Here is a 27,358-nt window from a genome sequence, read left to right as displayed (position 1 = left end):
AAGTCTTGACCTGGTGCCGAAAAGATAACAGTGTTGGCGCCAGGTGCACCTCGTCAGACAGATCATTCCATAATTTGGGGGCCATCACTGAGAAGGCCCTCTCCCTTGTTGCCACCCTCTGAGCTTCCCTCGGAGTAGGCACCCAGAGGAAGGCCTTTGATGTTGAGCATAGCGTCTATGCAGTTCTGCTCTACCGTACTCAAGCAGGTTGGAAGGAAACTCACCCCACTCTGATCCATAACTTAACAGATTGTTTGGTTTTCCTTTTAAACAATGCAAATCCCCTCCTTCCGGAATGGAGGTCTTTAAGGACACCTTTAAGCCAGAAAGCACACTCCCCAGGTTTCAAAGGCTTTCTGATCCTTTCTTGCATTGTTTTAGCTTTTTGTTGAAGCCTCTTCCTTTTTCATGGATAAAAAGGTTTTTACACATACTGTCCCCAAAGCTGCTTTCAAGCCGTTCTTGTTTTAGTGGTTTATCATGTGCTTTGGAAACCCAGCAATATTGAATGTCACTCTTAAAACGAATCTTTTAATGCGGGAGGAAGTGAGCTGCAAACAGCATTGTTCCGAGATGCACTGTTCCGATGGGTATAACCAGCAGGTCATGCTTATTTCTTGTACACCGCCCTGAGAGCTTTCTGCTATAGGGCGGTCTAGAAATGTAATTAAATAAATAAAATAAATAAATATTGTTGTTATTATTATTATTAGCTTACTACATAGAATGCCTCAAAATGGCTTACAGTTATAAAAGCATACAGAATACATAAATTAAAACAACAACAAAATGTGAATGAACATTATTACTAGAAAATAGAAGCCAGAAAAGTGCACTAAAGACGGGGGGGAACAGCAGCTCTTTAGGACTCTAGGGATTCCTGTTGCCTGGTGTCCAAACAACTGCATTATCAATCACAGCTCTGATGTCATGCATTGCCTAATAACACTGGCTGGCAGAACCAGCCAGGCTGGCTCATTTCACAGAAATCGCTTAGGAGGGTATCTGCGCATTTTGCTGCATAACCAATGTATTAGGAGGGCTAGAGACTTCCTCTTTTTATTTTTATGTGAAAGCTCAGATTCTGGGTGCCTGGGTGGGGTCGGGGTGCTGGGTTAGCAACTCCAGACTAGAATCTTGTACATGGCACAGGACAGTGTTGTGATACCTTCTGTCTGGCTGCTTCTGTAGCAGTTTCCATATTGGCCAAATGCACCAAGGAATATTTAGGGCTTTTATTTAAGTGTCATCACTTCCCCCATGGATTTTACGGATTAAAATTGGCATAGCTGGGACCACCTGCCATTTGGCTCCTCTTCCTTCTGCAGAGTTGCCCCCATAAGCAACCATCCCCTCTGGCTATATCCAGAGGCAATTGTGAGTCAGCGAAGCCCTTCCCATTGGCACAGCTGTGACCAACTCCCCTTTGGTTTCTCGCCTTGCAAAACTGTCCCACGCAGTGATGGTGGGTCACTGCATTTGCCTGTTCCCCCCCTTCTTCCCCTTTCCTCCTTTCCACTTTCTGTAATATCTGTTAAATTGCAATCCATTATTTTAGACCAGGGATGGGTAGATTTCAGGCTTGCAGGATCTGCTTTGTTTTTTACTAGAACCTGGAGGCCCAGCAATGATGACGCTAGCAATCCCTAGCAATTCCATGCTAGGGATCATTTGGAAAGGTATTGAAAATAAAACGGCCGATATCATCATGCCGTTGTATAAATCTATGGTGCGGCCGCATTTGGAATACTGTGTACAGTTCTGGTCGCCTCATCTCAAAAAGGATATTATAGAGTTGGAAAAGGTTCAGAAGAGGGCAACCAGAATGATCAAGGGGATGGAGCGACTCCCTTACGAGGAAAGGTTGCAGCATTTGGGGCTTTTTAGTTTAGAGAAAAGGCGGGTCAGAGGAGACATGATAGAAGTGTATAAAATTATGCATGGCATTGTGAAAGTGGATAGAGAAAAGTTCTTCTCCCTCTCTCATAATACTAGAACTCGTGGACATTCAAAGAAGCTGAATGTTGGAAGATTCAGGACAGACAAAAGGAAGTACTTCTTTACTCAGCGCATAGTTAAACTATGGAATTTGCTCCCACAAGATGCAGTAATGGCCACCAGCTTGGATGGCTTTAAAAGAAGATTAGACAAATTCATGGAGGACAGGGCTATCAATGGCTACTAGCCATGATGGCTGTGCTGTGCCACCCTAGTCAGAGGCAGCATGCTTCTGAAAACCAGTTGCTGGAAGCCTCAGGAGGGGAGAGTGTTCTTGCACTCGGGTCCTGCTTGTGGGCTTCCCCCAGGCACCTGGTTGGCCACTGTGAGAACAGGATGCTGGACTAGATGAGCCACTGGCCTGATCCAGCAGGCTCTTCTTATGTTCTTCTGACCAGTTGCAAAATGTTGGCTCAGCCATAATTAAGGACCAGGGTGCCTCTGAGCATATGTTCAGGCCCCAGATTTGTGATCAGTACGAGAACCAAGCGCACAAGCATTTTCCTCCACAAGCGTTCTTTTTCATAACGTTCTCTCTTTTTATTTTTTGACTGAAAATGGTTGCTAGTTGTTGCTATTTGACAACTGAAAGACAGGAATCCAATCTAGTTTACTGCACTCATTTGGTTTATTGAGCCTTCATTTTGAAATCTTATGGGGTGCAAATCTGACGGAGAGGTTAATGTCCATTCTCTGCTGGGCGTTCGTTCTGATTTGTTTGTAAGGTGTTTTTACATCTTCCTGCTAATCATCTGTGCATCTCACACTTTTCAGTATTTTTTCTTGCCACGTTCCTAACAGTAAAAAGCCCTTTTTTAAAAAAGTGGATTTGTTGTGCCAGGGTGATAGAATGCTTTCATCTACTTAATTTTGCAAACCAGTATGTGCTTGAATCCCTCCTGCAAAATAATGTCAGTCTGAAAGCACCCATAGCATACCCTCAAAGCCAGGGCCGGTTCTAAAGGGCAGCCAGGTGGGGCACTGGCCCGAGGGCCCCCGGAGCTACAGGGCCCCCTCCCGCGATCCGTGGAAGCATCCGCGGACCGCCATCGTCCCGCTATCCCCCCGCTCCACCTACCTTTCCATTGTTTTTTGCGGTGTGCACAGGTTTGCCATCAATCAAGATGGCGGCCGAGGTTTCCCTAAGGGGCTGAAACCTCGGCCGCCATCTTGATTGATGGCAAACCTGTGCGTGCCGCAAAAAACAACGTGAAGGTAGGTGAAGAGGGGGGATAGTGGGCGGATGGCAGGCGGTGCGGAAGCTCCTGTCTTGCGGTCTGCGTCTGCTTCCGCGGATCGCGGAAGGGGAGTGGAGGGGCCCAGGGCAGGCTGGTGCCCAAGGGCCCCGGCATGTCTGGGGCCGGCCTTGCTCAAAGCATACATTTATGGTGTACCATTAATATTTTGCTTGCACCTTCATCTCTCAGCGACAAAGCATCCGATGAATTCTACCCATCTCTTGATCTACTCAGATAAACAGACTGACTTCTAAGTATTCTAGAGTTTTTGATGAAACAGTCTGATATTTTGCAGAACCTGTCTGGGTCTGATGCTATTTTAAACATGTTTGGAGAGTCATTGTTGGCATTTTAACTGACTGGTCTATCGCTTGCACATGTCCAGTTTGGCAGCTGGCTTATATGAATAAAAAACATTGTTTATTCTTCGTCTGTCTTCCCCAGATGGCACCTGAAAACACTCTGATGTCCTTCCAGAAGGCGGTGGAGCAGAAAGTCTACGGTGTGCAGGCGGATGTGGTGATAAGGCAAGTCTGTCTCTCTTTTCTTGAGTGAGAAGATGGTTGCTTGCCACTCAAGTTTCATGTTTCTTTTTCCGAGTTTCACGCTCCACATTTCTGGTACTGAGCTATGCAGTTTGCCATATTTGTTAAGATAGATCTTGGGCAGAGAGTCTCTCCCATCACCTGCTTAGCTGAAGATGCTGGGCCCCCTCCCAAAATGAGCTGCTGGGCCCATCAAGGGCTCAGTGGAAAATAATGGTCTTAATTTGCTTTCTGAAGCTTATCAAGGACGAAGGAGCCTCTCTAGGGAGGGGGTTGCAGAGCCCGGATGCTACTGAAGACAAGGCCCCTTCTCTTGTAAACCAAGCACCGTACGTCAAACGGTGAGGACACATGGAGCAGGGCCCCCAGAGGTGATCGGAGTGATCAGGCCGTTTGAGATGAGAATATTATATGCTTCACCAGTTTAAACATTTGCTTGTTGCATTCTGGGCCTGTTGCAGCTTCCAATTGCTTTTGGCGTAGAGCGCTTTGCAATAATAGACGAAGCTGGGGGTATTGGGAGGTGCACGTGCCCAGAATCTTTCCACGCCTCAGCTGGTAAAAAGCTTCATCTGGGGCAGTTAGGGTGAATGGGGCTTTGCCCCACCAACCTCAGGCTTCCCTCAGTCAGCCCCCATCTGCCTGCTGTCTTACTTAACAACCCCTCAAGGGGGCGATCTTGCCCCCCTCAGCGTTGCCTCTTGTGGACCTCAGCAGGGAGGACAATAGAAACCAAACGAGACTTAGTTGGCTCCACCTCTCCTCGGCTCTGGCTCCACCTCCTGTCGGGCTCCTGCCTTCTGCTCCTCCAGTCCTGGTGGGCACCAGCCACCACCGCATTGGGGGAAGGGCAGTAGCTCAGGGGCAGAGCTCCTGCTTTGCCCGCAGGAGATGAGTGGCTCTATCCTGGCATCTCCAGACAGGGCTGGCACAGGCTTCCGTCTGAAACTCTAGAGAGCCACTGGCATTCAGTCTCCACCAACCTTCCCCAACCCAGTGCCCACCAGATGTTTGGGGCTACAACTTCCGTCGACCCCAGCCAGTACAGGACTGGCTGCGGCTGCTGAGAGTTATAGTCCAAACGTTCTGGAGGGCACCAGATTGGGGTAGATAGTACCGGGATATATGGACCAATTGCTCCAACGCGGTCCAGGGCTGTTAAGTTCCTGTCCCAGGAATCAGCAGCAGTGTGCTTTGAATAGCAAGTGGGTTCTGTATTCAGTTGGAGGAGGGCTGTCACTCAGTGGCAGAGCATCTGCTTTGCATGCAGAAGGCCCCGGGTTCAATCCCTGGTATCTCCACGTGGCGTTGGGAATGTTCCCTCGCTGAAACTCTGGAGAGCTGCTGCCAGTCTCTGTAGGCAATGCTGAACTAGATAGACCAATGCTCTGGTTCAGTATAAGGCAGGTTCCCTTGTCCCTGTGCATTGGGCGGGTGCTGTTAAAAGCAGACTCTTGTCCTCTTCCTGTCTCGCAGTTATGATGGGGTGCCTTTTCTAATGCACGATGAGACGCTCCGGAGGACGACCGACGTGGAGGTGGTGTTCCCAGAGCTGGCCCACGAACATGCCTCCATGTTCAACTGGACAGACCTGCAGAGGCTGAATGCCGGTGAATGGTTCCTCAAGGTGCGTGGATGAGTCTCAGGGATCCCCCCTACTGGCCGTCAGGCAAACTTTCCAAACTTTGTTCAGCATGAGCAGCCTTTCCCAACCTGGTGCCCTCCAGGTCTTGTGGACAACAGCCATAATAGCCATGGCTGGCGGGAGTTGTATTATTTATTTATTTATTGCATTTATATACCGCCTGATAGCCAAAGCTCTCTGGACAGTTTACAACAATTAAGAACATTAAAAACAAGTATACAAATTTAAGCCATACCAAATTAAACCCCATAAAAACCTGATAGGCAAGTTAAAACACACATCATTCAAATGCTGTTAAAATGCCTGGGAGAAGAGGAAAGTCTTGACCTGGTGCCGAAAAGATAACAGTGTTGGCACCAGGCGCACCTTGTCGCAAAACAAAGAGGGCCTTCTCAGTGGTGGCCCCCAAATTATGGATTGATGTGATTGACAAGGTGCGCCTGGCGCCAACACTGTTATCTCTTCAGCTCCAGGTCAAGACTTTCCTCTTCTCCCAAGCATTTTAGCTTGTGTTTTTAAATTGTTTTTTTTTTTAAAAAAATGTGTTTTTAAATGTGTATATTTGTTTTCAATGTTTTAATTGTTGTAAACCGCCCAGAGAGCTTCAGCTATGGGGCGGTATACAAATGTAATAAATAAATAACAACCATTAAAAACATATTAAAACAAAACATCTTTAAAAGCATTTTTTAAAAAGGTTTAAAAATATATTAAAAAGCAGTTCCAACACAGATGCACACTGGGATAAGATTTCTACTTAAAAGGCTTGTTTATTTATTATTTATTTATTTTATTTCATTTTTAAACCGCCCATAGCGAATAGCTCTCTGGGCGGTGTACAAAAGATTAAAAGTACAGAAATACAAAATATCACAATAAATAAACTGAAACAAAGAGATTTAAAATTGTAACATTAAACGCTTTAAAATGCCTGGGAGCATAGCCAGGTCTTAACCTGGCGCCGAAAAGATAGAAGCGTCGGCGCCAGGCGTATTTCTTCGGGGAGGCTATTCCACAATTCGGGGGCCACTACAGAAAAGGCCCTAGATCGAGTAACTGTCCTCCGGGCTTCCCGATGGGTTGGTACCTGGAGGAGGGCCTTAGACGCTGAGCGAAGTGACCGGGTCGGTTCATAGCGGGAGAGGCGTTCCACAAGATACTGCGGTCCCACGCCGTGTAAGGCTTTATAGGTCAAAACCAGCACCTTGAATCTGGCTCGGAAGCAAATAGGTAGCCAGTGCAAACGGGCCAGAACAGGTGTTATATGCGCTGACCGGCTGGTCCTCGTCAGCAGTCTGGCTGCTGCGTTTTGCACTAGCTGAAGCTTTTTGTTGAAAGAGGAAGGCCTTCAGCAGGCGCCGACAAGATAACAGAGATGGCACCTGTCTAACATTTAAGGGGAGGGAATTCCAGAGGTAGGTGCCACTACACTAAAGGTCCTCCGCCGCATTTTGCACCACCTGCAGCTTCTGCCGATCTGAACCCCCGAGAGGGTCTGAAGGGAAGGAGATGGTATTTCAGATATCTGGGACCTAAGTCATTTAGGGCGTTAAGCACTTACGAGAGTTTCTTGAATTGGGCCCAGAATGAACTGGCAATCAATGCAGCTGTTTTAAAACAGAGGTTATCTGAGTTCTTAAGGGAAATCAAACCAGTAATCTGGCTGCTGCAGTTTGGACCAGTTAAAGTTTCTGAGTTGTTTTCAAGGGCAACTCATAAGAACATAAGAAGAGCCTGCTGGATCAGGCCAGTGGCCCATCTAGTCCAGCATCCTGTTCTCACAGTGGCCAACCAGGTGCCTGGGGGAAGCCCACAAGCAGGACCCGAGTGCAAGAACACTCTCCCCTCCTGAGGCTTCCGGCAACTGGTTTTCAGAAACATACCGCCTCTGCCTAGGGTGGCACAGCACAGCCATCACGGCTAGTAGCCATTGATAGCCCTGTCCTCCATGAATTTGTCTAATCTTCTTTTAAAGCCATCCAAGCTGGTGGCCATTACTGCATCTTGTGGGAGCAAATTCCATAGTTTAACTATGCGCTGAGTAAAGAAGTACTTCCTTTTGTCTGGGACGATGGCGGTCCGCGGATGCTTCCACGGATCGCGGGAGGGGGCCCTGTAGCTCTGGGGGCCCTCGGGCCAGTGCCCCACCTGGCTGCCCTTTAGAACCGGCCCTGGCTTTGAGGGTATGCTATGGGTGCTTTCAGACTGACATTATTTTGCAGGAGGGATTCAAGCACATACTGGTTTGCAAAATTAAGTAGGTGAAAGCATTCTATCACCCTGGCACAACAAATCCACTTTTTTAAAAAAGGGCTTTTTACTGTTAGGAACGTGGCAAGAAAAAATACTGAAAAGTGTGAGATGCACAGATGATTAGCAGGAAGATGTAAAAACACCTTACAAACAAATCAGAACGAACGCCCAGCAGAGAATGGACATTAACCTCTCCGTCAGATTTGCACCCCATAAGATTTCAAAATGAAGGCTCAATAAACCAAATGAGTGCAGTAAACTAGATTGGATTCCTGTCTTTCAGTTGTCAAATAGCAACAACTAGCAACCATTTTCAGTCAAAAAATAAAAAGAGAGAACGTTATGAAAAAGAACGCTTGTGGAGGAAAATGCTTGTGCGCTTGGTTCTCGTACTGATCACAAATCTGGGGCCTGAACATATGCTCAGAGGCACCCTGGTCCTTAATTATGGCTGAGCCAACATTTTGCAACTGGTCAGAAGAACATAAGAAGAGCCTGCTGGATCAGGCCAGTGGCTCATCTAGTCCAGCATCCTGTTCTCACAGTGGCCAACCAGGTGCCTGGGGGAAGCCCACAAGCAGGACCCGAGTGCAAGAACACTCTCCCCTCCTGAGGCTTCCAGCAACTGGTTTTCAGAAGCATGCTGCCTCTGACTAGGGTGGCACAGCACAGCCATCATGGCTAGTAGCCATTGATAGCCCTGTCCTCCATGAATTTGTCTAATCTTCTTTTAAAGCCATCCAAGCTGGTGGCCATTACTGCATCTTGTGGGAGCAAATTCCATAGTTTAACTATGCGCTGAGTAAAGAAGTACTTCCTTTTGTCTGTCCTGAATCTTCCAACATTCAGCTTCTTTGAATGTCCACGAGTTCTAGTATTATGAGAGAGGGAGAAGAACTTTTCTCTATCCACTTTCACAATGCCATGCATAATTTTATACACGTCTATCATGTCTCCTCTGACCCGCCTTTTCTCTAAACTAAAAAGCCCCAAATGCTGCAACCTTTCCTCGTAAGGGAGTCGCTCCATCCCCTTGATCATTCTGGTTGCCCTCTTCTGAACCTTTTCCAACTCTATAATATCCTTTTTGAGATGAGGCGACCAGAACTGTACACAGTATTCCAAATGCGGCCACACCATAGATTTATACAACGGCATGATGATATCGGCCGTTTTATTTTCAATACCTTTCCAAATGATCTCTAGCATGGAATTGCTAGGGATTGCTAGCGTCATCATTGCTGGGCCTCCAGGTTCTAGTAAAAAACAAAGCAGATCCTGCAAACCTGAAATCTACCCATCCCTGGTCTAAAATAATGGATTGCAATTTAACAGATATTACAGAAAGTGGAAAGGAGGAAAGGGGAAGAAGGGGGGCGAACAGGCAAATGCAGTGACCCACCATCACTGCGTGGGACAGTTTTGCAAGGCGAGAAACCAAAGGGGAGTTGGTCACAGCTGTGCCAATGGGAAGGGCCTCGCTGACTCACAATTGCCTCTGGATATAGCCAGAGGGGATGGTTGCTTATGGGGGCAACTCTGCAGAAGGAAGAGGAGCCAAATGGCAGGTGGTCCCAGCTATGCCGATTTTAATCCGTAAAATCCATGGGGGAAGTGATGACACTTAAATAAAAGCCCTAAATATTCCTTGGTGCATTTGGCCAATATGGAAACTGCTACAGAAGCAGCCAGACAGAAGGTATCACAACACTGTCCTGTGCCATGTACAAGATTCTAGTCTGGAGTTGCTAACCCAGCACCCCGACCCCACCCAGGCAGCCAGAATCTGAGCTTTCACATAAAGATAAAAAGAGGAAGTCTGCATCATCTTGTCGGCAGGACCACAACCCGGCTATGAGCCTGGCCTTGTAAATGTCCATGTGCTTTTCATGACACAGTTGGTGGATTGGGGCCAGTGATCCTGTCCTCTGCAGCAGGGTCCCGGAAAGAGCATTCGAAGGCTTGATTGGATTCATTTGTTTGTACAACCCACCCTGCATAAGCACAGGAATCGAGTCTTTACCACCTACTCCAGCCACCTGGGCATGCCTTCCTTTCATTTTAAAAAACCTTTTTTTAGGTATTTCAGACAATGAAAGCCAAACAAGAGATGGACTGATTCCATAAAGGAAGCCACGGACCTGAACTTACAAGATCTGAATAGGGTGGTTTATAACAGATGCTATTGAAAGTTGCTGATTCATAGGATCACCATGAGTTGTAATTGACTTGAAGGCACACAACAACGACAACAAGACTATGAAAGAAGGTTTAGAAGTGGGTGGGCAATAGTCAGTGCAGGGATAGCCAACGTGGCACCCTCCAGATGTCCCATTACCCCTGGCCGTGCTGGCTGGGACTGATGGTAGCTGGAGTCCAGCAACATCTGAAAGGCACCATGCTGGGTTTAGTCGCCCCTAGTAGTGAAACCATGGAATTAGGGAAGGTTCCAGTGGTCACGGAACATTCAGGGTTGTCAATAGTTTCTTCTCTGTCCTTATAGTTTGCTGAAGTGGAAACGATTATGTAAATATGTATAGACTGTGGGGACTCTTAGAGGAAGGCAATTGTAAACTACCTCTGAATACCTCTTGCCATGAAAACCCTATGAATATATATAGATATAAAAAAGGTTCAGAGGGTCACCATAAGTCATAATCGACTTGAAGGCATATAACAACAAGGGGGTCTGTGTTCCCCTGCTCGGTCCACTTGTCAACTCCCCTGCTCGCCACCCCTCCCACGCCCCTCACCACTGCCACCCCTCCAGACACCCACACTTTCCTCTCCAATCGGCTCGCTTTGCCTGCTTGCCACTGCAACCCCAGACAAACTCTGCCACCCCTGCCCAGGTTGTCACTGCATAGCCATCGCCCCAGATAGCTCGCTTGCCCAGGCTGCCGCTGCCACCGCCGCCTTGTCTACTTGCCACGGCAGGAGGTGTGTTCTTTACCCGCTAGCCACTGCTTTTTTCACTCGGAAAAAATATCAGTATTAATATCGATATCTTTAACGGACATGTCAATATTTTTAAAGAACATGTCGATATTTTTAAAGGAAATTATCACTTTGTACAATTGATGTTTTAGAGGCGGATAATTTTTTTTTTAAAAAAAAGTTCGCTTTCAAAAACAGCTGGGGAAATTTGCTACATTAAAATCTGATCCTCAACTATTGAGAATAAGCAGATCAATAGAAAATTTGGTACCAAATTGAAATTGGGCAGAATTCTAGCACATCCCTAGCTGGGAGAGGCCCCTTGTCTGAAACCCTAGACAGCCGCTGCCAGTCAGTGTGGACCATACTGAGCTAGATGGACCAATGGTCTGACTCAGTAGAAGGCAACTTCCTATGTACCCTTCTCTGCAGTCCCAGGCAGCCAAAACAGGGAAGTCATTGAGCCATTGGTGGTGGCTTCTTCCCTCACGGTGGATTGCAAGTTGCAAAGGTTTGCACAGTCAGAGATGGCTTCCTCCAAAAAGAACATTGGCTTAAAAATTAATATTATTTATTTATTTATTTATACCCCGCCTTTCAGCCAAGACCCTCAAGGCGGCTTACAGAAGACACAAATATCAAAATACAATATAAGAATACATCAATAAAACAATAAATCAGTACAATAAAGTAATACAGTTTACAAAACACAATTTACGAGAGTCAAATAACAATAACCATCACAATCTACATTTCCAACTTAACACTTGCAGCGCTAAAATTGGCCCCAAGGTACCGTCTAAAAGTGCATGTCCATGAGTCCACTACCTAACTAGCTAGAATGTGAAATTTGTACTGTATATCTCATCCCCTTTTTGTTGGGATTTGTATTTTTGTTGAAATACAAAGCAGTATATAAATTAAACAAACAAGCCTTGTTCTCCCCAGACCTAATGCCCCACACTGACTGTTTAGCATCGTGGACCTAGCTATGACAACCCTGCAGCGCTGGCCACTGCTGCATGCCACCCCTCCTGGCCTCCTTGACTCCATCCCCCCCATCTCCATCCTTGGCTTCGCCTCCACCTTCTTTTCCAGCCTCAACTTCTGAATGTTGACGCCTATTTCCATCCCCCTTCCCACAGAACGATCCCTTCTGGACTGCTGACGCCCTCTCCAGCTCTGACTTTGTAAAAGCCGCCAACCAATCCATCTGCAAGCTGGCTGAGATGCTGGAAGTGATCAAGGGCAATGCCACCGTCCTCTTGAACCTCCAGGACTTGCCCCAGGACCATCCCTACCACAGCGCTTTCATCAACATCACCCTGGAAATGGTCCTCGAGTCAGGCATCCCGCAGCAGGCTGTGAGTCCCACGTCGCTATTGTAGGTAGATGGTGGACGGCGTTTTGGGGGCTTCAGTCGGAGGAATAGACAGTATGGGGGCTAGAGAGGGAGAGACCAATGATAAAGGAAGCTTTTGTGGTCGTTGTAACTTTGTCTTCCAAGCCAGCACAATATGAGAGAGAAATGGTCTCTAAAACTCACCCCACACGCACACACAAATTTACCTTGCTCATTGCTATTTGCTGCCACTTTTGGCAGCCCCTTTTAAAACTTATATTGTCTTCCTGTTGGCTACATCATCCTAGCCAATCAGGGATCCCATAAGCAGCGTGCTAAAATCAGAGCAATATTGGGCGTATATCAGTGAGGGCAAATGAAGCCTTTGCATTGCCCTCCCTTTGAACGGAGGGAGGGAGCCTGTTGGCTCTGTTGCTCAGGCTACCAGACAAATCACTTTCCTCTTCCACCCCCCCCCCAGCACTTGTGGATGAGCATCGTGCCAGTTTTGGCTCAACGCTAGTGTATAACAGTGAAATTCAAGGGACTCACCCTGCTGAAGGCCCTCTAAAAGTGGAGCAGGTGTTCTTGGTCTCTGTAATTTGGAACATTTGGGCAGGGGAGGAGGCACCTGCGTGTCTGTGGTGTTCCTTGGGCACCGAGCTGGGTGGTGATGTTTCCATCCTACTTGAGATTCTGCTAAAGCAGTCTGTCTAGTTAAGGGTGTGAGGGTTTTTTGTTGCTGCTGCTGCTGCTGTTCTTTAATCGTAAAGTATCTCGTAAACCCACACATGGAACAATTAGCTTGGGGAAGGTCTGTATTTAGTTTCCATCTGTCTTCTTGAGAACTGATGCCGGCACCCAGATTTCAATTAGCTGTGTGTCTTCTTTCTCTGATACTCGTCGTAAGAGGCTGCCTCCAATCTGTCAGGCCGTTTCTCTGCCCCCACCCGCGAAAAACCCTTTTAGGCAGTGTGAATGCCCGTCTAGGTTTCTGAGAGTCCAGAGTCTGAGTTCAAATCCCCGCTCATGTCTCCTGGGTGTGAAGGGCCAGCTAAAGATCACCCCCACAGGGAGTGGCTCAGGGGTTACGTGCCCTGCCACCTGTGCAGCCGTGGGCAAGCTGCAGAGTCCCAAGGAGCCCAGTTGCCCCCCAGCCGGCAGTTGCAGACAAGGCAGGGGCTGCCTTGTGCAGCTGTGGCAAGGGTGAGCAGGTCCTAGCCAGGTGGGGAAGACTAGCCTGAGAGGGAGGCAATGGTGAACCTCCTCTGAATACCGCTTACCATGAAATCCCTATTCATAGGGTAGCCATAAGTTGGGATCGACTTAAAGGCAGTCCATTTCCATTTTGCTTTCAGACATGGGGCTTATTGCATTAGCTTAATAGATTAAAAAGGCCCATCTGTCCCGATTTCTAACATACTTTCATGCTGCAGTACCTGTTGTGTTAAGGAACAGTCGCTGTTTCAGCCGATATACCGGCATTTTGTGCAACTGTCTTTCACACTGCTGCAATGAACATCTTATTTTCGTCCCTCACCCATTATACACATGCGCACTGTTCCCCACTGTGTAGGAGGTCTAAGATCTCATCCCGTCGCCATGCAAGCCCTCTCTTGTTAGGATCTGACTTTTTAAATTATTTTAGTTGTATTGAAATGAGTGGGGAGGGGGAATGCTGCTGCTATCTGCTCCTATGCCAGAATACTGGTAAATTTTCATCAGGCAAAAAAAATGCCCAGTGCAACTGAAGGGTGGGAATGCACTGCATCCTGGGATTATTTCTGATATTATTTATCATGAAAATGTGTGCAAAACTTGCACTATATTCCACTAGAATTCCAGAACTGGCTTGTGCATCGTGTGAAAGCTCAAATAAAATGTGCAAATTACCAGCTAAGAAATCGTCAGAATAACGGAATGAAGTGCAGTGTGAAAGCATCCCCTGTTGCTTTTTGTTGGGGAAGGACTGTAGGTCAGTGATAGGATACCTGCCTTGCATGCAGAAAGCATCTGGTTCAATCCCGGGCATCTCCAGGTAGGGCCGGGAATGCCCCCTGTCTGAATCGCTGGAGAGCTGCTGCCAGTTAGTGCAGACAACACTGAGCTAGATGGATCAATGGGATAAGGTAGTTTCCTAAAAAAAAGTTGAATCCAAATCTAGAAGTGGTGGAATGGTTTTCTGCTTAATAATAATGCTTGCCATTTAGCCAATGTTTTCAGTAATTATCATGCTTTGCATACGTTATCTCAGCAATCCTCAGAAGGTAGGTCAGTGCTTTCTGTTTATTGTGTATGGGGCCTCCCGAAGGCTGCTTGGTGGGTTCTTGATGAGTTGGGGTTTGAGCTGGGGGTCGCCTTGCCATCTTTCATCAGCATCAGTATTGGACCAATGGTCTCACTCTGCACAGGGCACCCTCCTGGCTTCTTGTGTCTTAAGCCATAGCAGAAGCTGCATGTTTTGCGACCCCCAGCATCTCCGGGGGGTGGGGGGTGGAAAGAAGACTTCTGCCTGAAACTCTGGAACGCTGCTGCCAGTCAGTGTAGACAATACTGAGCTAGATGGACCAGTGGTCTGACTCAGTATGAGGCAGTTTCCCAGGTTGTTGTGATTTTATATGATGGGAAGGGAACCTTTTTGTTTCTGTCAAGGGCTGTGAGTGGGGTTGGAGGCCAGTGGCAGATGGGACCACCTCCTTTTCCTTTTCTCCCTACCCAATGGGCTTTTGGGGAGAGACAAATCACTCATCTGCAGAGGACTCGCCCCCTTTCCATTGCTCCAACCATTTTGCATCCCTGTCTCCCTTCGGGTAGGGCCACTTGTTGCCCTCCCCAATAATATATGCAGCTGATGTTAAGCACATTTACATGAGGTTCACATCAGCAGATGAGATTTTTAGGTATAAACTATTGGAATCAATGGGATGTAAAAGTGCTTGACTTTGTCTGTCCGCAGCCTTGTCATGAATATTCTTACAACTGCATTATGCAGTGGAGTTGGGTATTATAAAATAAGAGAAGCAATTTAAAAATATTGTGACTGCAGATCTGATAGTATTGTTACTGATTTCTATGCAGCATTTTTACTGATTTTCTGAAACACACACACCAGTTACTTCATAATGTGATTGTGACGGCTAAAATAAGGTGTACAAAATTCTAAAAAACATCCCCAGAAATATTATCCATGAAATTGTTATCTTATACAAGAGAGATGTGATAGCAAAGCTGGCATGCCAAATAGGAACATATTTATTTATTTAGATTCCATTCCTTTCCTTCCTCACATAGTAGGGATGGAAGGATCTGTCAATTTCTCTCAGTTATCATTTTTCTAATCTTAGATTCAGTTATCCACATCTCTGCAGCAATTTGCAATTTTTTTAAAAAAAAATCCTCATGAAAATTCGCCAGCATTTCAGTGCAAATTTCTCCTAATAAAAACATTTTTGCAGGGATTTGACTAATGTACACATTTTTGCAGGCCATTTCTCATCATACAATACATTTTGTACGTTATATATTCATTTTTATGCACACTTTCCCCGAATACATGCATTTTTGTAAACATTGGTTGTTTGGCGAATGCATCACAAAATTCGGATAAATGCAAATGTTGAAGGATGGCTGTGTTTCCATTCTCATATTGTTTTGAAAAGTGCAAATTTGATAAATTTGGCTTGAAATGTGAACTGAATCGAAATTCTTGCCCATTCCTATCACATAGTCTCAGGCCAGGTTACACTAATATAGTGTGCAAGTAATAAAAAAAAACTGTTAACAATTATAAAAACAAATGCAACTATTCCAAATGGAACAGAACAATATGAATTCAGCAAAAGAGATGACTCACACTGAAGAAAATGTCTTGACTGTCAAAGGCCTAGGTAAAGAGTTGTGTCTTCAGCACACTGTGAAGGTTCTGCCATGAAGATGCTAGATGCACCACTGTAAAATGCTGGATTGAGAGGGTGGGAAATATTTTAAGTTGAGAGGAAGGAATAAAATGTTTGCATTGATCAGGAAACTAGACTCAGGTTGACGATATAGCAAATGTAATGCTATCTTTATGTAATATAAAATTGCTTAGAATTTTTAAATAAAATGTTTATACTGTAATAAAGATTATATGATGCTATTGGAGGTCGCTGATTCATAGGGTCGCCGTAAGTCGTAATCGACTGGAAGGCATATAACAACAACAAAAAAGATTGTAAATTTCAGCTGTCATTTTGAGAATCGTTTTTTGTTCCTTGGCGTGAAGAATGCAATCTTTTGAAAACCAGCCCAGTGCTAACTGTTGAAAAGCTTCTGATGCCGGCTGGCTGAGAATTGCCTCTCTTTTATAATAATAATTGCTACTGGTTTATTGTTTTTTTTTCCCTCCAGATGATGTGGTTGCCTGACTCTCAGCGCAGGCTGGTTCAAGAGATTGCCCCGGGTTTCCAACAGACCTCTGGTATCAAGGCAGGGGCTCAGCCTTTGAGGGACAGAGGCTTCCGGAAGCTGAACCTGCGGTACACCAAGGTCACCAGTGATGATATCAGGTTCTGCTCATGTGACTCTTTTTGCCCTAGTTCTCATAAGCAATTTATGTGCCTCTTCTGGATTGTGTCACTGTAGACCTGTGGGTGCCAAACGCTCACATGACTGAAGGTTTTTCCCATTTTAAAAAAACAAACTCCACATCCCTGGATGTAGAAAAGAATGTCTGGTTTTGGCTTCTCCCTGATGTGCTAGCTTTCTAAAGCCTAGAGAGTGTGTCCTTTTTTAAAATACAAAGTGGGCAGCATTCAGACTGTGTAGCCCCACACCTGCAGTCTGGAGTGGCACCGCCCAGGAACCGTTCTCCAGGCTGCGTGTCAAACCCAGGAAAGCAACGTGTCAGAGAGAAGGCTAGACTGGGTGTGAAGTTTTTAATGGATGGAACTTGCTGGGTAGAGGTGCATTCGATCGTGTAAGCCCAGGGTAGGGAACCTTAGGCCTGGAAGCTGAATGTGACCCTTTAGGCTTCTCTGTGTGATGCTTCAGATTCTTGGGTTTTGCAACATAGTAATCAGTGGAGACTGGTAGCTCCAGTGGTCAGTGGGGCAGTGAATCCGTTGTGGGTTTTAATCCAAACTTTTGAGGAGCGGTCCTTGAAAGTTTGGACCAAACCCCGGAGCGGATTCACTGTCCCGTTGACATTGCAGCCACCACTCTCCACTGATAGTCATGAAATTGCAGAATAAATTATACAGGGTAAGATGACTCATGTCAGCTTGCATTAGGGATACAGATTGCAGAATTCACCTTCTTACGGTGCCAAGCTTTTGTTAGCAGAGATGACTACATCCCTGAAAAGAGCTAGTGAACCATGCCTTTGACAGGAGTGTCTAATGATGACTAAGGGCCTGTGGAGACAATTGCATACCTGGAAGGTAATAGATGGCTTTCTAATTCTGGCTCTGATATCCTCTTTGGAGGAAGCTTCAGCCTTTGTATAGACAATTCCCAGCCAGTTGTGGCTTCTCTTATGCCTGCTGAAGCCGCTGCTGTTACCATGGAGCTGTGGTGAAGGCCAAGGTCCCGATTTTTATTTCAGAAGTTACTCTACGTGCAGAATCCAGCCCATTAATAACCTCTAATCAGCCTGTCTTGTCTTCAGTTACTGTAGTAAGGGACATTGCAGAGGACACTTTTTGAGGATTGCCTGTTGTAGCTGTTTCAGTGACTGGGAAACAGACTGGAATAATTTTGGATATTGATCTGCAGCAAGGGAAAGAAGCTTTTTTTTCAGGTGGATGAGAAGCTTGTGCTGCTTGTTGTTAACAGTATGGATTATTGATAGTTTATTTACTTAGGTGTTGCCAATGTGGCACTTGTGGGCGCCACTGTGCCCGCCAGCAACTCCCCTGGTGCCCACAAAAGGTCTTGAAAAATGCCCCTTCAAAAATCCACAATGTGTGAGAGGCAGTTTGCTCTTCCTGCTCACTTCTACTTTCCACTGGCCCACCCTCTCTCTCCTACACTGAACATGCCCCCTTAAATATGCCCACATTTCAGCAGATGCCAGGATTGGGCACCCATCTCCCCTCCTTCTGAACAGGAGAGGTGCAAAGAACGTCTCTCTGTGAGCAGGTGCAGCAGTGGTGGGTGTGGGTGCCTTTTTTTCCCTATGGAGGGGTAGGCTGATTAGCATGCCCACACCACTTTGTGTTCCTGCCTCTTTTCCTGCTCTTTTGGATGTGATAACCATTTTTTGTTATGCCACGCCCCCATGGCAGCCATGTTGTGCTTGGCGCCCACGGCCTTTTCTTGAAATTCCAAATGTGCCCACCAACCCCCCCAAAAGATTGGCAACCCCGGCTTAGAATATTTATATCTCGACTTTCATTTGGATGATCCTTAAGGTGGCTTACAACAGAATTGCAATAATATATGCATAATACATAAAGCCAAAATTGACACCGTTGTTGCCCCTTGCATCCCAGCCTGTCAGAGGGGGGCAGAGTGCCTCTCCCGTCAGCTCTGCAGTCCCAGGGAAACTGGAAGCAGGAGAAGCATGTTCTTTCTGGGAAGGAGATGACTCCGTCTCTGGCCAAGGGATGGGTCCTGGCTGCAGTGTTCTCCCTGGAATCTCCCAGTTGCAAAAATCCTGCACGGAAACCCCTGTGTGCGGGCTTCTTTTTTTTTTGGCCACTAATTAGACATTGCGTCCTTCTAATGCCAGGGAGCATCGACAATAAAACTTCACAGGACACTTCAAATAGAAGTTCATGTTTTTGTAAAATTGTTCCTTACTTCAGATGGAACCTCCATGGTCAGGAGCAGGATACCACCAGGTATCAGATGCTGGGGGCAGTCACGGGAAAGGCTGTTGCCTTCATAGCTACCTTGTGCTCTTCCCAAATGCCACTACCTGACAACAGAATTCAGGATCGGATAGGAAAGCCCTCAGTTAGGCAGATCCAACAAAAGCGGTTTTTATGTTTTTCGGCAGGCTGTTTTTCTAAGGTTTGTCTTTCCCCTCCTCTGCACTCTCAACAGGGAATACACAGCAGCAAACTTGAGTGTTAATCTGTACATTGTGAATGAGCCTTGGCTGTACTCTATCCTGTGGTGCTCTGGGGTCCAGTCCGTCACTTCCGACAACTCTCATGTCCTCAGCAGAGTGCCTTCCCCCATCTGGTTAATGGTAAGCAGGCATTATTTGTGCCTGTTCTTTCCTCGCCTGTTCCAAAAATTCAGGGAGGGGGTTATTAAAGATATTTTATCAAATACAGTCCCCCCAACAACCCTGCAAGGTAGGTTTCAGTGGAGTGAACGCTTCTTGCCTGAGGCCCACCTGTTAAGGCAGGGATGAGGAATCGCTTTCATCCCAAGGGCCACATGGCCCTGGTGGGTGGAGCCAAAAGCAAAAGTGGGCAGAATGAATGTTAATTTATTTTATTTATTTATTTATTTAACTTCTGTCCCGTCCTTCCTCCCAGAAGAAAGCCCAAGGCAGTAAACAAATGATAAGACGCTGGCAAATCTTAAAACATTTCAAAAACATAACATCTTAAAAATATTTTTAAAATAAAAAAACCTTAAAAACATCTTTTAAAAAAACTTTTAAAAACATCTTAGAAAGCAATTCCCGCACAGATGCAGACTGGGATGAGATTTCCAATTAAAAGGCTTGTTGAAAGAGGAAGGTCTTCAGTAGGTGCCAAAAAGATAAGAGATTGTGCCCATCTAATACTTTGGGGAGGGGGAATTCCAGAAGGCAGGTGCCACTACACTAAAGGTCCGCTTCCTATGTTGTGTGGAATGGACCTTCTGATAAGAGGGTATTTGCAGGAGGCCCTCACCTGGAGAGTGCAGTGATCTGCTGGATATATAAGGGGTGTATAATTTTACTTTTGTACAGTGGGCTAATTTCTGCACACAACCTTCTCTGGGCATTGTCAGATGTCAAGAATACATTCTAAGGAAAAGCACTCAAGGATGATGATGATGAATATCATTATTTTATTATTACTTCTTTTTTGTGACAGTACTCACTGGCACCTTTTTTTGCTGCCTATGCCAGCCTTTTTGTGCTGGTACCCATGGGACCTTTATCAAGGTATGAGTACCAGCATCTCATTTGTTTTTACCAAAAACCTGCTGATTATTATTATACAAATTTAGAGATCGCTTCAGAGCATAAAGCCATCGAAGTGGTTTGCAAGATTAAAACAGAATAACACACAAAAACAAACCTCTAGAAGCAATAAAATCAATTCAACAAACTCTTAAGAACATTGAAACCATCCGTATAAATTCCAAAAACAACAAAATAATTTCATCAGATATTAAACCGATCTTCCAGAAATGACTGGGTTCCACTTCAGGGAAAGCTTTCCTAAACGAAACTGTCTTCAGTGGGCATCTAATCATCGTGATGCTAGGCACCTGCCTTAATTTCTAGAGATGTACAGTTAATATTCCATAAATGACTGGGGCACACCTCGGGCAAAGCCTTCCTAAACAAAACTGTCTTCAATAGGTGCCTAACCATCATCATGCCAGGCGCCTGTCTGATTTTGGCTAGCAACCGATTCCAGAGGGCAGGAGCTACAACACTAAAAGCCTGGTTTCTAGTGCAGGGAGCTCCAGCCACCATGCTCCAGCTGACAGCAATCAGCTGTAATGCGGGGAGCTCCAGCCATGGCACTCCAGCTGACAGCAATCAGCTGTAGCGCATGAGCTCCCTGTGCTCCCACTGACAGCATATTAGTGGAAGACCGAAAAGCAGGGCGCCGAAAAGTGGGGCGCTACTATATTAATAGATTGGCAAAAGCAGCAGCCAGCGAACAAAGGACGAACTCCAGTTTGATAGCAGCCGGTTAGGCTGATGGAATGCTTTCGAACTACCACTGGCAGATGGATCCCATCCCTCGCTGAGTGTTCAGATATTGGATCCCGCGCCCAGCCTTTATGAAAGGAAAGCCAGTGCCATGAAGCTGCCCTGTCTCCACCCTCTTTCCACCCTCTTCTGTTGCCCTGAAGCTTGTGCACTCTGCCTCTCCAGTGTGGGGATGCACAGGCACCGTGATTTCAAAATCAAATATCTTCCTTCTCCTAACGCATCACATGCATGCTAGAGACGACATTTTGTGTTACCTCGTGCACATTCCACAGAAAGGGAAAGGGGCTAAAAGTCTAGTTGGGCCAGATCCATTCATTGATCCTTGGAGAAGAGCTGATTGATCCACAGCTGCAACTTTTCCTGCCACGGCTGCCAGTTTAGCAGGTGAGAGCACCATCTAGTGGTTGCTAACACAAGTGCTCTTAATCCATGCAAATATATGTATTTGAGACCCATACTTTCTTATTGGTCTTTAGATCGGGGGTGGCGAATCTTTTTTGGGTCAAGGGCTGCGTCGGCCCTGTGGCCAGTCCTCTGGGAGCTGAATGCCAGAGTGGGTGTGCTTGAAGTGTAAAAGTGGGCGCGGCCTTTAAAAAAGAAGAAGAAATAATTTTGGGGAACGGCGGGTTATGTCACAAAAACTGTGTGGAATCACAGCAGGGAACTTACTTATTTAATTTTTTACATATATATATGTAAATAAACTATAAACTAAACTAAAAACTATTTCCATAAACTGCCCTTGGCTCTTTCTGGGAGGAAGGGCAGGATATAGAAGGAGCCAGGGGCAGTTTATGGAAATAGTTTTTAGTTTAGTTTATAGTTTATTTATATACCAATTTTGGCCAAAAGGCCCCCAAAGTGATGAACAACATATTAAAACATAGTACAAAAAAAATTACATAAGAAATAACCAGTAAAAAATATACAGTAAGATTACAAGTCAACAAGAACAAAGTAAAAAAAAATTTACAACAAAAACGATGTTTTCTTTGTTTTCAAATGATGCACACAATTACCACAGCAGACGTGGGTTTAGGAGAGACGTTCCTTCTTTTCTTGGAAACTTATAAAGTCATCTGCCAAGTTGTCCTTCTCCACCTCCACACGGTCTTTGTTGTTAGTGAGCTGGTCCACCTGCCCAGACTGTGGGGAGGATGTCCGACTCCCCAGGTGGCATGCAGGTTCTAGGAAGAACTGAATTACATCCTAAATGCAGAAGCATGATTTATCTGCTCAGTATTCCGTGGATCCAGCTGAGGCTTATGGGAACAGATTAGTGTGTGTGTGTTTGTTTCATATATTGGGGAGGGTGGTTTACGGGCTTCCCTTGGTGAATTCTGACTTTTATACTGTGTTTATGTATATGGATAGTGTTTATATATTTTGCTTTGTAAATTAATTTGATATGTTTTTATTGTGTATTCTGTTGTAAATCGCTTTGAGATCTTTTAGATAGTATGCGGTCTAGAAATGGAAATAATAATAATAATAATAATATAAAAAAAACCCCACAAACTGCTCTGTTCCCATAAGCCATTCAGATAGGTAGATAGATAGATAGATGGCTAGACAGATAGACAGATGGCTAGATAGATGGCTAGATGGATAGATGGCTAGCTAGCTAGCTAGCTAGATAGATGAGACTTGGAGGCCACAAATCCACAGACATGCCACAGAGTACCTGAATGAAGCAGTGGCTTGTGGACCACAATGTGGGAACTCCTGTTGTAGTGGAAATATCTGCAAGGTGACAGGAAGAGGGAACGGTCCTCCACATTGAGAGTATTTTAAGCATTTTATTTTTTACCCCTATGGGGATTATTGTAGTCCCCTTTTTATGTATTTATCAGAGCTTGGAAAAGTTACTTTTTTGAACTACAGCTCCCATCAGCCCAATCCAGTGGCCATGCTGGCTGGGGCTGATGGGAGTTGTAGTTCAAAAAAGTAACTTTTCCAAGCTCTCGTATTTGTGTTTATATTGTTTTCATGCTGATGTTACCTGGTGAGATATCTGATTTGTGTTGTGTCACCAGGAGGACCAGATTCATAGGCTGCTCATAAATGTAATAAACATATCAAAATGTAGAACTCTGCAACCACTTCCTGAATTCAGAGAGAGAGAGAGAGAGAGAGAAGAATCCTCTCGTTCGTGTGTTAATCTAACAGCATTCTTGTCTTCTCTTTTTCATCTTCCAGCCTCCGGATGAATACTGTCTAATCTGGATAACCGCTGATCTCATTTCATTCGTCATAATTGTAGGAGTTTTTATATTCCAGAAGTAAGTAGCCTTGGCCAGTGTTTTTTCAGTGTTGCTGTTCACCCCAGCTGTATCTGAAGGCACTTTGAAGGGCCGCAGAATCTTCTCAGCAGTCCTTTAAAATGAGGCCCGATACCTAAGTTGCAGGACTGATGTGGCTGCCACCCCTGCGCGGCGACGTCCTGTGCCACCCTGGTACTGTAAGTGTGTGCAGGCCACATTGGCAGAGTCGGAGGAACCCCGTTAGTGTTGAGAGGCGATAGTGGGAAAAGTTCTTGGGCCCTTTTCTACATGATTTTGCCCATCCCCACTGAATTCTTACATTACCAGAGTGGTATGGAAGAGAGCCACAAGGGAACTGACAACCATGCCACATCTGCAGCTTAACTGAGGGCCCATCCAAAAAATTCAGGGAGAGGGTATGGCATATTCCACCTCTGAATGGGCTTTGTATGTGTTTAAAGGAATGCCTTGCTTGAAATTGCCCTCATTTCTGAATCTCCCCACTTGTGGAAAGGTAGCACGTCAGGAAGAAAGCTAGCCTAGTTCTCCTCCCTGACATGCCAACTTTCTACGTGCAGGGAGATTTTTAAAATTATTTTTTATCATCAGAACAATTGCAAACATTCCCCGCCACATCTGTCCTGCAAGGTGATAGAAGCCACAGGGAGCTAAGTCTCTCTAAATGTTTGGGATGGCTTTCAGGAATGTCCATTGTGGGTTGGGTTGGGGTTTAAACAAAGTGCTTGTAGTGAGTTCACGGTTGAGCAGGGATTTATCATGGATGACACAGGATTAGTTAGGATGATGGCTGTTTCCAAAGGCCACTGGAAAAGATGCCATTTAGGAGTCCTGAGAACCCAGTTCTCAGGACAGTTGGAAAGAACTTAGAGGAGGCTGTGGTCAGCTACTGGTTTACCTGGAGGGAGACTTTGAAAAGGTCCTGAGGAACGGTAGGCCAGCACCTCAATCCAGGCACCTTGAAATAACTTGCTGCCAAGTTTTCTTGCCAGAGATGGCACTTTTTCCACATCTAGGCTGGCAAACATGCCGGAAATGGCCTAGAGGTCTCCAGTTGCTAATCCACTTTTAAAGGAACTGGGTTAATATTTCACCTAGAAGGGGAGGAGGAAATGTATGCAGAATTCTTGAAACAGATGCTTGACAGAGGAGAGGACAACAATTCTTCAACTTTTCCACCGGGGGTAGGAGAAGAGAGAATTGCATTCAAGCTGCAGTTAGCTAGATTCCAGTGTAATATGAGAGAGGATTGGAGGGCACTACCTTGCCTGGTGAAGTTGAGAACGTTCTCCCATGACCCTTTTCAAGCAACGTTTGGACAAATAATATCAACATTGGAGGCCTGAGATCAGGGGTGAGGGAAGCCCTCCAGAGGTTGTTGCACTCCAGTTCGCATCTGCCATGGCCAATGGTCAGGGCTGATAGGAGTTGTAGTCCAGCAACATCTGGGGGGCCACAGGCTTCCCACCCATGCCCGGTGGTGGTAGGGTGTCCTCTCCAACCTCATGCAGAGGGTTGGATCAGGAGGGTTTTGCACAGTGGCCAAGTGGCTTGGATTCTCCATATTCCATGCAGTAGAATCATAGAATTGGAAGGGGCCCATAAGGCCATTGAGACCCAACCCTCTGCTCAGTACAGGAACCCAATGTAAAGCATCCCCAATGGTTAAAACTCCTTTGTCCTCATTCTGCATCGGCAGCCTTGCTCCTGGGGGAGGAATAAAGGACTCGAAGGAGGTCTCTGCCTCCCATCCTTGTTTATTCTCTTACTGCTCTGACTTTGTTGCATGTTCCTCCTCTCTCTCTCTCGTCTCTCTCTGCTGCTGCATTTTGGCATCTTTACAGCTATCACATAATCAGGTAATTTCTGATGCCTCCTTCCTCATCCCACCTTTCGTCTTTCCTCCTTCCCTGCCCCTTGTAAAGCGTTGCTGCAAAATTGGGTTTCAAAAAGGCAGGCCAGTTCCCATTAAAAATCCATTGGAAAAAGGTGTGTGTGTGTTTTTTAAAAGACACTATAGTTCACAAAACATAGCTGCATAGATTATCTGCATGCAGAACTGGGATTTAAGTACTTTAGGCAGCCTCAGTCTGTAAACTTCCAAGCAACCCTTCATGATGGTGACTCTTAAATTGTGTCCCGGGACCCATTTTAAAGATGTGCCTGTTGGCATTTCATGTTGCTCCTAGTTTGGCCCTGCTGGGCCATCACAGAGCTGCTGGGGTGCTCTGAAAGTCAGCTTGAGTCTCCTGCTTGAATGTATTGATTGATTTGGAAGGTTTATACCTCGCTTCTCAAAGTACATCCCCTGTTGGAGGCAGGATGCCTCTGAATGCCAGTTGCTGGGGATCACAGGTGAGGAGAATTGCTGTTGCGCTCAAGTCCTGTGTGTGGGCTTCCTTTGGGGTATCTGCTTGGCAGGATGCTAGACTAGACGGGCTTTCGGCTTGATCCAACAGGGCTCTTCGTATGTTATGACAGTCATAATCCTGGCCTACCTTACATGGCTGTTGTAAGAACGACAGTGTTCTGCTTCCACCGTCGGAGGCAGTATACCTCTGAATGCCAGCTTCTGGGGATCTGCAAGTGGGGAGAGTGTTCCCATTGGAGAGATCCAGTTGGCTTCTGTGAGAACAGGATGCTGGACTAGATGGGCTACAGCCTGATCCAGCAGCCAGGCTCTGCTTCTGATCTTCTGTTCAACCAAATGATCCTCAAGGCTGCTTACGACCGCCTGTAATCATGCAGCCTCCCCCACGACAGGCGACAGCACATAGTCCCCTGGATGGGGCCAGAGCGTGCGTTCCTGCATTGGTGGCCCCAGAGCAACTGGCTGTTGGAGTGGCATGTTCTTTCTGGTGGGGAGTGGGGAACCAAGATCCTTGCAGCTCCTCCTCTGGTCAATGGATGAGGCCAGGCTGGTCTTTCCCTCGTTGCAGTGTTCACGCTGGGGGGCAGGAGTTGCGGCCTCCCAGTGGCCCTTTGATGCCTGACCGGTGGCAGTGACCGGGGTGTGCTCCCTTTCAACTCTCCCGCCCCAGTCAAAGCTGAGTGTTGAAATGGAGCCTGCCTCAGTAGTTCACAACCCATTTTCTCGCTCTCATTGGCCATGAAGTCACTTTCACTCTCTTCAAGGGAGCACTTGAAAGGGAAACCTGCCCCCATTTTTGCAGCCAAGCCTTGAATTCTTGTTTTCAATCAAGCGTTCCGTGTGCCACCTCCCCTACTATCTTTCAGCTACATTTAATTGTTATTGAGAACCATTCTCATCAGTCTGTCTCTGCCTCCGCCCCTTTCCCCCCTGTGATACGATAATTATATTTCTATGAATATGAGCCTTTTCTAGTCATGGGACAGTTGCAGCGATCATTCAGAATGAGCTGGATTCCAGTCCGTTCGCTCAGCTTTCCTTCAGTTTGCATGCCATATGTATACAACACATTTTTAATGTCGTATTTTAAATTGCTGTAACCTGCCCTGGGGCCTTACAGTGAAGGGTGGGATGCTAATCTTCACCATGCTTTTGGAATTCCCTCCCCTTAAATGCTAGACAGGCGTCGTCTCTGTTATCTTTTCGGCGCCTACCGAAAACCTGCCTCTTTCAACAAGCCTTTTAAGTAGAGGCCTTATTCTAGTCTGCACTGTTTTTCAAGATCTTTTCAAGATTTTTTTCAATAAGTTATTTTTAAGATGTTTTGTTTTTAAGGTTTTTTAAATATGTTTTGTTTTTAAGATGTTTTATAGAGGTTTTTAGGGTTTTGTTCCTTGTTTGCACTTCTGGACTACTGGAAGGATGGGATATTATTATTATTATCATTATCATCATCATTGTTATTGTTGTTGTTGTTGTTGTTGCTGTTGTTATAGATAAAAGTCCCATTGACTTCTTTTGGAACCCATTTCTCCATGCAGTCATCTAAGCCAGTCTTTCCTAACCTTTGGGTCCCCCAGATGCTGCTTGACTACGTTTCCCATAATTCCTGACCATTGGCCATACTGTCTGGGGCTGATGGGAGTTGTAGTCCAGCATCATCTGGGGACCCAAAGGCTGATCTAAGCCATACATGGGGAATCTGGTGCCTTGCAGATCTTGTTGGACTCCAACTCCCATCATTCTCTGCCAGGTTGGCCAATGGTCAGGGATGATGGGAGTTGTAATCCAGTAGCATCTGGAAGGCCAAACCCTCCTTTCCCCTGATCTAAGACAAATTCATTGTTTTCTGTAGTTTAAACACACCAA

At 45.9% G+C, this 27,358-nt stretch overlaps 1 protein-coding gene across 5 annotated transcripts in view; it reads left to right on the top strand.

The window, feature by feature from the left end:
- The window catches only part of GDPD5 (glycerophosphodiester phosphodiesterase domain containing 5), a 208,004-nt gene that overhangs the window by 168,814 nt on the left and 11,832 nt on the right, over positions 1 to 27,358 (top strand). For 4 of the 5 annotated variants that reach the window (XM_061629055.1, XM_061629053.1, XM_061629054.1 and 1 more), the window contains 6 exons: positions 3,681 to 3,763; positions 5,258 to 5,408; positions 11,762 to 11,980; positions 16,348 to 16,505; positions 18,988 to 19,135; positions 23,036 to 23,118. In XM_061629055.1, the coding sequence (XP_061485039.1) occupies positions 3,681 to 3,763; positions 5,258 to 5,408; positions 11,762 to 11,980; positions 16,348 to 16,505; positions 18,988 to 19,135; positions 23,036 to 23,118 (842 nt within the window). The remainder of the gene's footprint in view (positions 1 to 3,680; positions 3,764 to 5,257; positions 5,409 to 11,761; positions 11,981 to 16,347; positions 16,506 to 18,987; positions 19,136 to 23,035; positions 23,119 to 27,358) is intronic. The other variant, XM_061629057.1, reaches the window with a different exon arrangement.

This window comes from Rhineura floridana, chromosome 5 (genome assembly GCF_030035675.1).
Source record: "Rhineura floridana isolate rRhiFlo1 chromosome 5, rRhiFlo1.hap2, whole genome shotgun sequence".
In the NCBI taxonomy this organism is placed as follows: domain Eukaryota; kingdom Metazoa; phylum Chordata; class Lepidosauria; order Squamata; family Rhineuridae; genus Rhineura; species Rhineura floridana.
Note: the sequence above shows the minus strand (reverse complement) of the source record. Positions and strands in the feature narration are given on the sequence as shown.